At 43.1% G+C, this 17,171-nt stretch overlaps 1 protein-coding gene across 6 annotated transcripts in view; it reads left to right on the top strand.

The window, feature by feature from the left end:
- Positions 1 to 1,455: 1,455 nt before the first annotated feature.
- LOC126252976 (uncharacterized) overlaps positions 1,456 to 17,171 on the top strand; it is an 802,035-nt gene continuing 786,319 nt past the window's right edge. For all 6 annotated transcript variants that reach the window (XM_049954000.1, XM_049954001.1, XM_049953997.1 and 3 more), the window contains exon 1: positions 1,456 to 2,728. In XM_049954000.1, the coding sequence (XP_049809957.1) occupies positions 2,657 to 2,728 (72 nt within the window). In that variant the 5' untranslated portion in view covers positions 1,456 to 2,656. The remainder of the gene's footprint in view (positions 2,729 to 17,171) is intronic.

The raw sequence follows: 17,171 nt of genomic DNA, 5'->3' as shown, positions 1-17,171 counted from the left end.
TGTTCATTTTACTTGTAAATTGAGGCATATATGTTATACTCAGATATGTATCGGTGCCGAAGGCCACCAGTTTGAACAAACCATTTCCAGAAATTTAACATTGTAGAATGGGAAATAAATTGTCTATGACGCTTCAAAGTGGGTATACATTTTTTGACGCACCCTGTATATATGCAGTAAAAATTTCATTGTTTTAACACTTATAGTTCTTTTGAAAAGTGTACCTATTCAAAGGGTAAAATAGCATTGGCAGAATAGGGATAAAAATTGCCTTCCATCTCCCCTTAGAGCAAATCTGATTTGCATCCTCATAATGGCGTGAAGTTTGAATACACGTCACCTGCCGGTCGCTGTGGCCGAGCTGTTGTGGGCGCTTCAGTTAGGTTTAACCCTTTCAGACCCGAAATTTTGCTGGAGGAAGAAAATTTTTTCTTTATGTGGTAGTGGTCTTAGGTGATTTTTTAATGATTTTAGGAGCAAGATTTATACAAAAATATGTACCCATTTCCAAAATGTACATTGTTCACTTGGCTTCACTTTAAGGACTAAAATAACTAATTATGAAATATTCTCTATTGTAATAAATAGTAAAATGATCATTCAGTAATTTCCATGTAAAATAACAACAACAATATTCAATTATACACTGGAATAGAGCGAAACATGTATTCTGGTGGTCACGAGTTGCTGCGCACTGCTACATTGACTTGCTCATATTTTTATAGTGATGCCCAACGGTTGGCAGCATTTGCGCGTGATGAGAAGGTTGAACATTTACAAGTGTGTAGCTCAGGTTCGCTTAGGAAAGAAATACTTTTGTTGCAGCTAACAGACTGTAAAAGTTAATGTACACAATTGTAGCCAGAGGGTCTGAAAGGGTTAAGTAGATCGAAGTCTAGGGGACTGATGACCTCAGATGTTAAGTCCCATAGTGCTTAGAGCGTTTGAACACATTACCTTTGAGACATGGAAACACGCTAGCCTCTTTCCTTTATGCCGCACAACGACTCCTTCTCGGTTTTGCGATTTCTTTTCCATCAGTGTAATTGAACAAAACGAGTACCTCTAATGGATATTGACTAATACAGGGGTGTACTTACAGCCATTTGCCGTGAAAGGTCAAAAATATTTTGCCTTTCATCGCATAGCTAACATGACGTGCGTTTCAGTGTACACGTACATTTCTGTGTTCAGAAAGTGAACTGGGACCCGCGAGCTACGGCGTGGAGGCGAATGTCTCGCTTCACGTTGACGGCACGTCGTAAGCGCGTCCGTGCGCTGATGGAATGGGACGGACGGGGCTGTAAACAAACAGCAATCGGACGGCATGCTATCGCGCCGTCAGCCCCGCGGCTGGACTGCTAAAAATGGCGCGCCTAGGTGGGAGACGCGCCGGCACCTGTTGCTGCCGACGCATGCGCAGACTGCGCTCGGTCGCGACGTGCTGGCGACGCTCCGGGCGTCAGTTGCCGCTCGCCAGTCGCGAAGGACGCTGTTTCGTCGCAGGACTGCCGTACGCGCCAAAAACAAATTCCGCCAGTCGCCACCTACAAACACACCTCAGGTCTTGTTGCAAAGCCGTAAAGTTCACCTCTGTATGCAGCGCAGCATCAGTTCACATATCCGTCAAGTAAAGTAGCGTACCACGTTGCTAATAGGAAAAAAAACAAAAAAGAGAAATATTTGATCATTTAATGGGGGAATAGAAGAAATAAGTGCTTGGCAGTGGTCCGCAGTGAGTAGAAGTATCGGAGATGTAACTGCACAATTATTCCCGCTCCAGAGGTGCTATTTACCTTGAAATAAATCAGTCAGAATAGTGACTGAAACGCTTTCCAAATCGCTCTCCTGTAGTGCTTGTTCTGAGTTAAAGTGATAATCTTTACATCGTATTATTGCTTTGACGCTTATAAAAGTTTACACTGCATTGCGTGTTGAGGAACTAGTGTGAATATAAAATATCTGTACGAAATACTATTGGTCAGGCAAAGAGAGTAAGCAGAGCTGTTCTTAGTCCATATTAGAGAGATTATTAGTCTTGGACTACCTGCATTTTTTTTAGAAATTCGGACGTTACTGGAAAGCTTTTCGAACAGCCCAGCCCAAGTTAATATTAGAAGAGGGCTTGTATTTACGTGCGGTATCCGTCAGTCCACACTGCGAGGGAAGCGAGAGACATTTTATCTCTGCAGAAAAAATAACCGTGCCGTGAGAGAGCCCCTGTGGTGGGGCCGTGAGTTGTAGCGTGTGGACAGACAGTCGCTGGCGACAAGCTTCGTTTGGAACAGGCAAACAACACTGGACAGGAAAAACAACCCGGGGCCACGCAAGCTAGTAGGTTCTCTGTGTTTAGATTTCGCTAAAGTGCACCGAGCCGTACAGTGTCCGCCTTGTCTTCAGCACAACTGAATCTGTATTATTACCAGGCCAAAGAGCTCCAGGGACTCATGCGCACTAGCCTCTAAAGCTTCCTGAACGAGCGAAGCGCACAGGCTGCGCTGGGCTGAACACGAGTAGCACACGTTCTTCCTGTTGACAGACTGTTCCACACGTGTCGTGAGTGTTTGAACATTCCAGTGTGTGCCGCTTCGGTTTCGTCCGTGTGACTGTCGTCGAGGTCTACCGAGCTCATCACATCGTCCGGAAGAAAGCCGAAATGGGTGCCGAAACGGGTGTCCTGCTACACGTGTCCTGGACGCTGATCGCATTGATCTCGGCTGCCTCGGCGGTATGTAATAAAGCTCTCATTTATTTCTTCAACCTGACATGAAGAAAAAATAGTTCACATGATGTTGTAATCATGACTTTACAATTTAAAATTTTTATGTAAATATGGTGATCTAACTTACAAGACTGTTCGCACTGCAAATTTTTAAGGGAAGTCGCCGACTACTGAGGTACTTTAATTTCACTCCCTTGTCCGTAACGCGTTTGAAACGTCCAGCTCTTGTTTTTAGGCCTTATATGTAGAAGCCGACCTCGGGGAAGATAAGTTTGGATTCCGTAGAAATATTGGAACACGTGAGGCAATACTGACCCTACGACTTATCTTAGAAACTAGATTAAGGAAAGGCAAACCTACGTTTCTAGCATTTGTAGACTTAGAGAAAGCTTTTGACAATGTTGACTGGAATACTCTCTTTCAAATTCTGAAGGTGGTAGGGGTAAAATACAGGGAGCGAAAGGCTATTTGCAATTTGTACAGAAACCAGATGGCAGTTACAAGAGTCGAGGGGCACGAAAGGGAAGCAGTGCTTGCGAATGGAGTGACATAGGGTTGTAGCCTATCCTCGATGGTATTCAATCATTATATTGAGCAAGCAGTAAAGGAAACAAAAGAAAAATTCGGAGTAGGTATTAAAATCCATGGAGAAGAAATAAAAACTTTGAGGTTCGCCGATGACATTGTAATTCTGTCAGAGACAGCAAAGGACTTGGAAGAGCAGTTGAACGGAATGGATGGTGTCTTGAAGGGAGGATATAAGATGAACATCAACAAAAGCAAAACGAGGATAATGGAATGTAGTCGAATTAAGTCGGGTGATGTTGAGGGTATTAGATTAGGAAATGAGACACTTAAAGTAGTAAAGGAGTTTTGCTATTTGGGGAGCAAAATAACTGATGATGGTCGAAGTAGAGAGGATATAAAATGTAGACTGGCAAAGCGTTTCTGAAGAAGAGAAATTTGTTAACATCGAGTATAGATTTAAGTGTCAGGAAGTCATTTCTGAAAGTATTTGTATGGAGTGTAGCCATGTATGGAAGTGAAACATGGACGGTAAATAGTTTGGACAAGAAGAGAATAGAAGCTTTCGAAATGTGGTGCTACAGAAGAATGCTGAAGATTAGATGGGTAGATCACATAAGTAATGAGGAGGTACTGAATAGGATTGGGGAGAAGAGGAGTTTGTGGCACAACTTGACCAGAAGAAGGGATCGGTTGGTAGGACATGTTCGGAGGCATCAAGGGATCACCAATTTAGTATTGGAGGGCAGCGTGGAGGGTAAAAATCGTAGGCGGAGACCAAGAGATGAATACACTAAGCAGATTCAGAAGGATGTAGGTTGCAGTAGGTACTGGGAGATGAAGAAGCTTGCACAGGATAGAGTAGCATGGAGAGCTGCATCAAACCAGTCTCTGGACTGAAGACCACAACAACAACAACATGTGCAAGCAAAAACATCTGCTTAACGATGCACATTTACGCCTTCCAGAGTGTTCTCAGGAACACTTGGCCATTCCCAGTTGATTTCAACATTCATAGCAACCGATAAAGGAAGGTAATTAACGGTTTATAAATATCGTCGACACAGAAATCAAGCTGTTGTTGATTCTCAGTTATTATTACTTCTAAATGACCAAATGCAAGGTGCGTGTGTGCACATTAAGACCTGAGCTCACTGTTAAGTGCAGTATGCGTTTGGGCACCTAATAAGAGGAACACTGGTGCACCAAAGTCAAGCTGTTTTGAGTGAGTCATTTCAGTCACGCCAAGCGCGCAGTCATGACGTAAAGACAAAGCCCAGAGTAAGTTGCACTAGGTCAAATATGCAGGTCTTAGAATAAAACAGACTGACTAGATCCGAAAATTCCCTTCTAGCGTGGATTACATTTATACAAGCCTGGAAGCAGATTCAGTAAGTTTCTGATCAACATGAGTATCTGTTCTAAAACCCCCACAGAAAAATTGATGTGAATGAGAGTATGCCTCGACTAATTGAAACCGAGAAGTTGCGCAACGGATACATCTGCGTGTCTGGTCTATGACGGCTGCGACACTTTTCTGTAATGTGCTTGACTGCTAGCTGACATATACCTGCGAACTGGAGGTCGGTAAACACGTGCGTGTCCCATTAATGTGAACCACTGACCGCAAGGGTCGGAATATTGTCATTTCACTTTAAGTTTTCTTCAATACACGCCTATGAAAACGAAAGATTAATTCTTGACGCGGAACGTTACCTTTCTACATTTACACCGTTCCGCATCGTATGTCTTTTATTTAAAGCTACAGTTACGATACGCATAACGTAACTATAATTTGCCGCTGCGCCCGCACCAGTGAATGTGACAATGGGTGACCAACGTGATGCAAATTGACTGGCGAGCGGTGCGCGGGCCAAGCTACTTTGTGTGCGTGTGTGTGCGTGTGTTTGTGTGTAGTATACCCAAGATAAGTTCACCTGGCAAGTACAATGCAACTATTTAACGCTTCATGAAGTCATAGTGTTCGGATTTGTATCGATATATATCGAGCAGAACAATGGAGCAAAGCGACACTGCTAAGAAGACAGACAGTAACACCTGTGCTTTATATTAAATCCTTTGGTTTTATGTTTGTGCTTATAGAAAATTATGTTTTAATAACCTAAATATCAGAACAGTCTTTCGTAAAAAACTATTTCCCGTTGTAAGTTTTGAAAAACTGAAACCTCTGATTTTTGTCGCTGGAGGAGGGCTTGTATGGTGAGTTCTGTCACTTAAAATTTAAGAAATTAAGAACTGCATTTACGCATCTCGTAACAACATAATCACAACAGATACCATGAAAAGTAAAAGAGGTGCCTTGCCCGTTAAAAGGGACTGGGAATGTCAGGTCCTACCCTTTCACTACATAACGTGGATTTTGTTCACTACTGTCCTATCAGTGTGACTTCCCTTATCTAGAAGGGAGGACTGGGGCTGAATTTTATACAGATCACCACATACAAGAGTTATCGGCACATCAGAAAGGATTATGGCCTGGCACAAGGATCGTCTATCTGACTGCATAAAAAATACCGACCACGATCTAACAAAATCTACTCATTGGATTTACAGTCAATTTGATCATCTTAAGAGGTGCATTTTCAGTAGGGGGCCTTGCAATGCAGGCATTTCCTTGATATCTCTATAAATGCGGTTAACACTTTTGAGCCGGCCGGTGTGGCCGAGCGGTTCTAGGCGCTACAGTCTGGAACCGCGCGACCGCTACGGTCGTAGGTTCGAATCCTGCCTCGGGCATGGATGTGTGTGATGTCCTTAGGTTAGTTACGTTTAAGTAGTTCTGAGTTCTAGGGGACTGATGACCTCAGAAGTTAAGTCCCATAGTGCTCAGAGCCATTTGAACCTTTTTTGAACACTTTTCATTGAGAGTCGGATTAAAAGCACCACAATTTATTATAAATCGAAATTACACTTCTAGAAACGAAGTAAAGTTATTGAGTATACATATCTTGTTACCTATGGACGTTAATACGAGACTGGGGGGGGGGGGGGGGCGTAGGGGGATATGGCCTAAATTCAGCAGTCACCTACAAGAATTTACTCTAATAATTAGTGAAAGGTAAGAGACGGGATCCAATAGCTAATACGTAAATATATTGAAAAGGCAAACTATGAACTACTTGTAGATGCACATTATTAAAGCGGCCTCCCGTCCGTAAAGTAATAAAATTCATAAAACTCATTTTGCAACACCTTGATTTACGAATACGAACGACAAGAAACGCGGGCCATGCTACTTCTGACTCAATTCAGATATCGTGTACAGAACTACTCGCCACGTGTTCACACGTCGACAAAGAAGGGAAAACCTAACACACAAAGGCCTTTTGAAATGTTATCTAATATCACGGAGTATTGAAGAAGGAACGACATTCGCTGAAGGCGAAGTAGTTATAAGGGTGGTTGAATTATACCGAACGTGGTGACTGAGAGTCCCACGTGTGTTTTGCATACTGCAACCGACCAGGTTGGTTGGTTGGTTGGTTTGGGGAAGGAGACCAGACAGCGAGGTCATCGGTCTCATCGGATTAGGGAAGGACGGGGAAGGAAGTCGGCCGTGCCCTTTGAAGGGAACCATCCCGGCATTTGCCTGGAGCGATTTAGGGAAATAACGGAAAACCTAAATCAGGATGGCCGGACGCGGGATTGAACCGTCGTCCTCCCGAATGCGAGTCCAGTGTGCTAACCAACCGACCAGGCTCTGACGCCAAGTCCAAAAACAAAATAGCAAAATGAGGACGAAATAAAACAATGAGGTGCAAATCCTTCCGAAATTAAAGATCACCAAACACTTTAATATGTACTCGCGACTCAATCCACTTCTGAACCTAGTAAGAGCACGCATGCTTACCGGCTTGCAACCGTCTTCTTCTGGATCTCGCCACCGACTCCCCACGACTGCTAAACGCCTGCCGGCCGTTGCTCCAGCAGAGCCGGGCCTTGTGGGGGTGGGAATTGGCGCATTCTTCGCCGGCCAATCAGCGGGAACGGATCTGTCGCCGAACTAGCTGCCGTTCAAGCAGACATTCCTGACTTCGCGGAATGACTCGTGATTGGGAGTCGTCAGGGAGGCCTCTTTACAGAGCCAAACGTGCGGACGAAACTGAGTTTTTAGTTGGTACTACTACTTAGAACAATAAGTAGAAGGACTACTTTGGCTTCTCCAAGTCGTTCAAACTACCGGCGCATGGTTCCAAGCTGAAAGGTCAGCACGGGATAAGGAAAGCCAACATGGCTAGCTGATGGAGACTGCTGAATATGGAAATAAAATAAAAGTACCTTGCTCCAATTCTCTCTCCAGTTTCATTATGCAGTCATACTGAAAAAATCAGCAGAGCAGCAGGCATGCTATTGCCGTATTAGTAATGCTAATAATATGACTACAATATCGTAAACCGTAAATAAGTGAAAGAAGTGCAAGGTAGATGCACGTCTTTCAACAGGATCACTTGAAAAGAACTCGGACATGAGCGTGAACGATAACTTTAAACCACACTTTAATATTCTGAAGCAAAACATCGCCAGAAACAGCGAGTTAGAGAAAACATACTGTATCAAGAAAACAGCACAGTTGAAGTACACCCGCTATGAAGCTAAAACCGTAAATTACAGTTAAATTTCACTGCGACTTAACGTAGAGAGCTGAACTCTGTCAAAAAATGCTTAATTTAATATGGGTTAGGACGGTTACCAACCTTGCCATCAACTGGTGCAGATTATATGCTGCAACCTGTGATCGGCCTCGTTGGAAATCCAGGCGAGACTACCTACTGCTAACTTGTTATATTCAACCATCTAACTGAGTGTTCTAAACGTCTTGTCACGTCAGCTGTAGCACAGCAAATAATATTTAGGCAACTGTTTGGGGGTGCCAACAGTATTCACAGATACACATAGACCGCACACGCCCGTAACTCCGGCATGTTAAGGTTTAAACAAAAGATCTAAGTCACGTGACGCAGGGCGGAACGCTGAGCTTCTGTCATTAAGGACTATGCGAAGTGGAGCTGACAGCTACAGATTTTCTCGTTTATATCTGAAGTAAAGCAATGATTTTAACAACTGAACGAACTGTTGTATTGGTACTACTCATGTATTAGTACCTTTAGCCTAATTTCTCCGAAATTCCCAATAGTAATGCAATGGTTATTGTTTTTACATTTGGCGAGGTGAAAGAGTAACAAACAGTTCGAAACACTGTATTGACAATTCTTCCTTATAACACACAACAGAATTGCAGTTAGCAGTGATTTCCGGGTTCTTGCTCAACTGTTAGTCATTTAGGCATTGAGTACATTGCTTTCATAGGAGCAGAAAGAGATAATATCAATATGCCAAGAGGCGTTTAATTTTTTAGCGATACTCTGGTTGTTGTTGTTGTGGTCTTCAGTCCTGAGACTGGTTTGATGCAGCTCTCCATGCTACTCTATCCTGTGCAAGCTGCTTCATCTCCCAGTACCTACTGCAACCTACATCCTTCTGAATCTGCTTGGTGTATTCATCTCTTGGTCTCCCTCTACGATTTTTACCCTCCACGCTGCCCTCCAATCCCTTGATGCCTCAGAACATGTCCTGCCAACCAGTCCCTTCTTCTAGTCAAGTTGTGCCACAAACTTCTCTTCTCCCCAATCCTATTCAACACCTCCTCATTAATTACGTGATCTACCCATCTAGTCTTCAGCATTCTTCTGTAGCACCACATTTCGAAAGCTTCTATTCTCTTCTTGTCCAAACTATTTATCGTTTCATTCCCATACATGGCTACACTCCATACAAATACCTTCAGAAACGACTTCCTGACACTTAAATCTATACTCGATGTTAACAAATTTCTCTTCTTCAGAAACGCTTTCCTTGCCATTGCCAGTCTACATTTTATATCCTCTCTACTTCGAACATCATCAGTTATTTTACTCCCCAAATAGCAAAACTCCTTTACTACTTTAAGTGTGTCATTTCCTAATCTAATTCCCTCAGCATCACCCGACTTAATTCGACTACATTCCATTATCCTCGTTTTGCTTTTGTTGATGTTCATCTTATATCCTCCTTTCAAGACACTGTCCATTCCGTTCAACTGCTCTTCCAAGTCCTTTGCTGTCTCTGACAGAATTACAATGTCATCGGCTAACCTCTGGCATCGTCCAGATATCGCTTGCCACACCAAAGTCGGCAAATGCGAATCGACCCCACAGACGTTAGTGACTGCTCGCAGCAATCCGCGACAGCCAGTAGGAGGAAGTCCACAAGACCACGCCCCTCTCGCAACATAGCCGTGTCCGCACGCTGAGGTCAATATAGTTTCTAGCGTGCAAGAGCTTTGCCCGATTAGAGACCTCTTATGAAGGAGTCAACATCATAGTGTAGGACAAATGAGTTCTTTAAATTTCTGACGAACTTCTACAGTAAAATATGTTGAATATTGTACCTCAAGAGCCGGCCGATGTGGCCGAGCCGTTCTAGGCGCTTCAGTCCGGAACCGCGCTGCCGCTACGGTCGCAGGTTCGAATCCTGCTTCGGGCATGTACGTATGTGATGTCCTTAGGTTAGTACCTCAAGAGAACAGTTTGTTAATTACTGCATCAAGCGATTCTTTGCTAGTCAATGACACCTGTGAATTATCCAGTACTCCTGTGGTAAAGAAGTATGCCACCGTTTGGTAAATTTTTTATTCATTAATGTATTAAAGTGAACTAATATTTCAAAAGTTACAGTTCCTACCTGTCACCTCAGAGCAATCAAACAACTCACAGTTACGGTTGGACGGGCGTACACTCATGCTCATAAATTAAGGATAATGCTGATACATGGTGAAACAACGCTCTGGTGGGCGGTTTGCGGGTTTAAATCAACTTGCGGTGTAACCATGAGGTGCATTTGACCCGCGGTTGTCGCACGGTGGCGCTTGAGCATTCCACATACGCAGAGGTGTGTTGGAGCATGTCAGTGTACGGTGCAGCGAGTAAGTGTGCAGATATTTTCAGACGTGCTAATGGTGACTGTGTGTTGAAAATGGCTCAATGAACACATATTGATGCCGTTGTGAGGGGTAGAATACTAGGGCGAGTGGAGGCTGGTCAAACACAGCAGGTCGTAGCACGGGCCCTCCGTGTGCAACGATTCCAGCAGACAGAAACGTGTCCAGGCGCTACAGTACGGGACGTCCACAGTGTATAACACCACAAGAAGACCGATATCTCACCATCAGTGCCTGCAAACGGTCACGGAGTACTGCAGGTAGCCTTGCTCGGGCCCTTACCGCAGCCACTGGAACACTTGTCTCCAGACACACAGTCTACAGACGACTGAACAGACATGGTTTATTCGCCCGGAGACCTGCAAGGTGCATTCCACTGACCCCTGGTCACAGGAGAGTCCGTAAAGCCTGGTGTCAAGAACACAGTACATGGTCATTGGCACAGTGGTCCCAAGTTATGTTCACGGACAAGTCCAGGTATGGTCTGAACAGTGATTCTCGCCGGGTTTTCATCTGGCGTGAACCAGGAACCAGATACCAACCCCTTAATGTCCTTGAAAGGGACCTGTATGAAGGTCGTGGTTTGATGGTGTGGGGTGGGGTTATGATTGGTGCACGTACACACCTGCATGTCTTTGACAGAGAAGCTGCAACAGGTCAGGTGTATCAGGACGTCATTTTACAACAGTATGTCCGCCTTTTCAGGGGTGCAGTGGATCCCACCATCCTCCTGAAGGATGATAACGCACGGCCACACCGAGCTGCCGTCATGGAGGAGTACCTTGAAACAGACCTAAACCCCATCGAGCACGTCTGGGGTGCTCTCGGTCGACGTATCGCTGCACATCTTCAAATCGCTAGGACACTTCAGGAGCTCCGACAGACACTGGTGCAAGAATGGGAGGCTATACCCTAGCAGATGCTCGACCACCTGATCCAGAGTATGCCGAACCGTATGCATGGTGATCATAATCCATATTTATGTCGGGTACACGCGCAGGAAACAGTGGCGTTTTGTAACATAAGTGTTTCAGGACGGTTTTCTCAACTTATCACCAATACTGTGGACTTACAGATCTGATCCGTGTGTGTTCCCTATGTGCCTATGCTATTAGCGCCAGTTTTTTGTAGTGCCACGTTGTGTGGCACCACATTCTGCACTTATCCTTAATTTATGAGCATGAATGTAGTTCGGTCTGGTCATAACAGGTTTCTCAACACAAGTGAAATGCTGTGTTGTAAGTAATGACATCCATTATGCGCACAATGTCCAATTTTTACACAAATAAGCGTTTATGTGGCTCAATCCATGGCAGATACCGAAACACTAGCAAGATAATGAGAATGCAGCACCAAGACATGGCCTATATATTTGTAAAAGAGATATACAGATAAATGAAACTTCTGCTACTACTAGGAAACGTTGGTTATAGAGATATCTGTTACAGTGAGTTAGAACAGTCCCTCGTGTGAAAATTTGCTGATGCATCGACTTTTAGATCCGAGCACCAACATACACCGAAATTTTCAACTCGAGGAAATATCTGCTCAACGAGTCTGAAATACGCTTTGTGTGCTAGAAGCGCTTAAAATTCTCCCTTTTCAAAGCCAGGGTCCAAATATTCTTTCGTACTTCATCAGTGGGAAAAATATAAGCAGTTCTGAGTTTACAGAAGAACAAGTCATGAAGACAAACAGGAAACAGAAGAAAGGAACGACCTTGCAGTTAATATGAAATTTTTCATATTTTGACACAAATAAATGAAAAGGCCATTCTCGTCGGTTTGGCAGCGATACGAGTACTGAGTTTCAGGTTTTAAATTGACTGACTTAATCTCGACAACTATTCTCAAATATTTTTGTGTTTTTAAAACAGCTATACCTGTGGAACGAAATGTTACTTTCTTTCGCATATCTTTATGTGCAACCAATCGCTGCTCAGGATTTCATCAGTGTAATAAAGCAACCCTCACTGACAATAATTCAGTCAACATAGAAATAAACTGCTAAATGTTCCAGAAGTCGCTTGCACATCGATGCCCTCACCACTCAGCTGATCGAGCAGTTGGACTCATCATGTGCAGTCCTTACCGTCTATGATCCAAGACACTAACCTTCCGTTTGTTTCAAGCAAGGAAGCAGCCATCCTTGCAAATACAGGGACCGCACAGTGACCTCTATACTAGCTGGATACAGAACTCTGGTTTCTGAGCATGGAACTTCGAGTGCCTGCAGGTTGCTGTGGTCTCAGAGAAGCTCGTTTCTCCCAAAGCTGACTGCTGCCGAGTTTCATGTCTGCAGCGAGTTTTATGGGAGTGACGTTTGTGAGTGGAACCTTGGAAATCGCGATATATTGGGAAATAAAACAACAACCTGCCGAGAGGGCAGGTGATAGCTGAAGTGGTCACAGTAGCAAATATCTACTAATACCCGTACTGCTGGCCCCTGTTTTGAGCACAAGCGAGGTAGATTATTCCTACACGTCGGTCAGCGGCCTGAAGATGGCGTAGTAAAGCGCTGAAACTGATTGCCAAATAAAATAAGGTTGAAAATTGACGGCCGAAAGGTGTTTAATTTGACATCCTCTGTCGAACAGCCGAGTCCCGCAACCATCGCTAAAAAGACAGACATACAGAGACCTGTTCAAGAAGCTTCTGCATTGTTAACAACAATCGATTTTACGAATTACACGTATTTAAAGGTTTGGCTACTATAGTACCTAATTTATTTCTACTACATATCATGGCGTTCTTTCGCACGGCAATGCAATGTATGAGTAGAACAAAGTGAAATAAAGAAGAATCAATTTTATGATCAGCCTCTGAATGTCCGAATCACAGGAGATTTTTGATGTCATCGTCTTTTGTACTAGCCTTGAAATAGCCCGTCTTGTTCTACTCTAGAAATCTGGGACCCTTGTTGTAATAGGCTGGTATGAGCACAGAAGCGGAAAGTATTTTCTTTTGCATTCTTTTGTCACTTAGTCGCCGCATTGTTGTAGTTGGCGAAATACAAAATTTGCCGATCTTTGACCAACACGCTTAGGGTCGACTAACACTAAACATCAACCGAAAGTCAAGCGACGGCACTGTGAAAAGGCGGTGAGTTGACACTAGACAAAACGTCAGCACAAGGTCAATCCTCTTAGCCCAGTACCCAACACTCACAATAAGATTATGCTTACTATCCATGATACAATCAAACTGAAGTATCAGAATTAAGGAAGTATCAATGATAAAGTTTATTAATGGCGAAATCAGACTTCATAACGATACTCTTTATCAATTTTGCGTGGTAAATTGCTGGAGAAACGACGTTTCAGAGCACCGACCTTTATTTGCTAGCGGAAATACATACATATAGACGCATCAGACAACCGTTATAAAGGATTACATAGAATCTGTCTGTCTTATCCGTTGTGTATTTTCCCCTACGTAGCAAATAGAGGCTGAAACATATGTATTTTTCTCCTGCAATAGAGCTGACTTTGTTAGTTAAAAAAAAGTTTATTTTATGTTCTTACTAGCTTAGTGCCCACTGCTTCTGTCGCGTAGACTGTATGGTTTGCAAAGATTGTTTTCTGGTTTTTGAATTTTTATGTTTTTCACAGATTGCAACATAGTGTAAACTTTCCACGCCAGTTGAGGCAATAGAAGCATGGTATTTTCCCAATGCACTTCTGACCAAAACGTGATTCTCGCAGATGGAGTCGGAGGCCTTTGTTAATTCTGCCTTTTGATTTCTTGTGGTGATATTTCCCTAGAAACTTTCATACCCAACACATATTTCTTTTGAAATCAATACGAGTTTTAATAAGGTAGCTTTAAAAATGTTTTAATATTACAAAATATTTTCATAAAAATTTTCATCCATATTTCTTCGAGGCTGAATTTCCAAGTACACTGAAACGGAATGACTGGACGATCAATTAACACCAGGATCAAAGAGCACAAGCGACATTGCAGGTTGGGGCAGGTGGAGAAATCGGCCGTGGCAGAGCACGCACTGAATGGGACCGACCACGTAATAAAATTCGCCGACACGGAAGTTCTAGCTGTAGAGAAGCACTATCACATGCGCTTGTTCAGAGAAGCTGTAGAAATACAAAAACACGCGAACCGTTTCACCAAGAAAGAGGAAAGCCTTAAGGTAAACGGATCCTGGCTTCCCGTACTGCAGCGAACGACCGTCGCAGGTAGCAAGAGGAGAACCGCACCGGAAATGACCGCGGAGAAGCCCTCGGACGTTGGCGCGCCAGGTACATATAGTCTGCGGCCGCGAGCTCGCCTCCAGTTCACCACCGGCAATGGAGGGTGAAGCTTTGACAAAGCCAGCCACTCGTGCTGGCGAAACGTCAGAAAAATCATTAGATGAACGTCGGCCGAAGAACCCGAGACAGAAGCCAATAGGCAGTTTGTCAACAAGTGGCCACGAAAGTCTTAACAATTTTGTACACTGAAACACTTTTTTAAATTTCTAAACAAAGAGTCAAGCGCCGGTTTCCATAGATGTAGCTTTAAAAATGCTTTAGTAGTACTTTAATAATGATTTATTTTAAAAAAATCCCTTCTTACGCAGTATTTCACCTGCTTAGGGGTTGAATTTCCAAAAGTGTTGAAACATGTTTTTCTATTTCTGAGAGAAACCAAATGCCAGTTTTCGTATCCCTAGCTTCAAAATTACTTTAATAGCGACTTTTTTGGAAAAAGTCTTTCTTTCCCTGCTTCCCCGCCGCAGGGGTTAAATTTCGAAAAATTTCTTCTTAGACGATGCTTACAGTATACCCTCTATATTTTAATATCACAAAATAATTTCATAAAAATTTTCATACTCTATTTCACCCCCGTAGCGGTTGATTTGCCAAAAACATTGAAAATTGTGTTTTGTTTACTACTAACTGAAGAGCCGAATGAATTTTCATACATTTAACTTTAAAAAAATTCATTCACAATTAAATATTTCCGTAAAACCTTTCGTCCCCTATTTCACCCCCTTCGAGACTGAATTTCCAAAAACAATGATATTCTTATGATATGATACTTTGAACCGAGAAGTCAAATACCAGCTTTCATAGGCGCAGCTTTAAAAGTGCTTTAGTGGCTCTTTTAATAATGGGTAATTAAAAAAAACCCACTCACCAACTATTTCATCCCCTTAAGGGTTCAGTTTCAAAAACAGTGAAATACGCATTTTTTGATCTCGAACTGAGAGGTCAAATATCAGTTTTCACAAATGTAGTAGTTTTTTAATAACGATTTGTGTTCAAAAAAATTTCATCCACTATTTCACCCCCCGTATGGTCCAAATATATAAAAACGCTGAAGTCTGCATTTCATCGTTTCTGACCGAAAAACTAAATGCCAGTTTTCGTTGTTGTAGCTTACAAATTGCCGTAATAGTGATATATTAAAAGAAAAAAAACCTTTCATTCTGTGCTTCATCCCATTAGGGGTGAAACTGCGAAAAATCTCGTTTTACACGATGTCTACAATATAAGATCACCACCTCCTCCTAAATACAGGATTCTAGTCTCGGCGGTTTGGACTGGGCTATGATAAATCAGTCAGTCTGTCAAAACATTTCCTTTTATACAGTGTGTTCGGAGATTTCCGTTAAAAACTTCTAGAACTTGTAGTGAGGAGCGTGTATATAATACAGTATACTGAATAGGAACCCGTGTCCGGCACAGCTGTTTGAAAACATGTTTGCTACGTAGGTTTGCAACATAGCAGTCGTGGTGGAAGTGGTCACGTCTGATCAGCTGAGGTCATTTGACGTCTATCCTAGTTCTCTGACCAGGTTCGACGCTCCTTATGTGTCTGTGAGTGTTAGAACAACATGGATGAGTACACGTTTGCAAAATTGAAAGAACATGATCCTTCTGTATGGCGAAGTTCACGGTAACGGAATAGCCTCTCGTCGCCTTTATCAGTATAGTTATGAACACATCCGAATCCATCGCAAACACGTTTCGCCATAATTACGCAACGGCTTCGAGAATGGGGTATCTTCACCTTCAGCAGGCGCGCCTGTGGTGCTCCAAGCAGACGCTGCACACCCGAATTGGAAGAGACCATGTTGCATCATGTTGAGGAGAAACCGTCAACGATTACGCGAGCAACTGTGCATGCAATGGATGTTGCTGCCAGCATCGTCTGGTACGTTGTGGATGACCAACAACTACATCCATACTACCTTAACACTCCGTGCCATCTCTAACACTCACAGACAAGTGAATGAGACTCGAACCAGATGAGAGAGGTAGGAAAGACGTCAAATGACATGAGCCAAGCACCCTGCGCAACACTGTCCTATTGCTACCTACCCAGAAAACATGTTTTCAAACGATGCATTTCCGGACGTGGTTTTCTGTTCAAAGTATTACGTACACACTCTCCTTTACAAGTCCTATAAATCTGTAGCGAGAATTTGCGGACACCCTGTATACAACGAGGTGACAAAAGACGTGGGATACCTAATAATAACGAGTCGGACCTTTTTACACTGGGGTAATGCAGCAACTCAACGCGGCATGGAGTCAACAAGACGTTCGAAGTCACCTGCAGAAATACTGAGCCAATCTGTCTCTATAGCCTTCCATAATTGCGAAAATGTTGCCCGTGCAGGTTTTTGTGCACGACCTGACCTCTCAACTGTGCCCCATAAATGTTCGTTGGGTTTCACGTCGGGCGGTCTGGGTGGCCAGATCATTCAGTCTAATTGTCCAGAATGTTCTGTGATTTCCATTTTTTCCAAAAATTAAAAACAAAATTCGTGGAGTCATTTCTTAAAGCTAATCTTGTTTGTCATCAGTGCTAAAATCAGCTACAGTTGTAAAAAAATATTTATTTCTAAAAAGGAAAGCACAATCAGGTTTCAGGACTTGTGTGCCATCATCAGGTCTATCTGCAAAACTATAAGTCAATA

The sequence above is a fragment of the Schistocerca nitens genome, chromosome 4 (assembly GCF_023898315.1).
Source record: "Schistocerca nitens isolate TAMUIC-IGC-003100 chromosome 4, iqSchNite1.1, whole genome shotgun sequence".
In the NCBI taxonomy this organism is placed as follows: domain Eukaryota; kingdom Metazoa; phylum Arthropoda; class Insecta; order Orthoptera; family Acrididae; genus Schistocerca; species Schistocerca nitens.
This window is presented reverse-complemented; position numbering and strand designations above follow the sequence as displayed.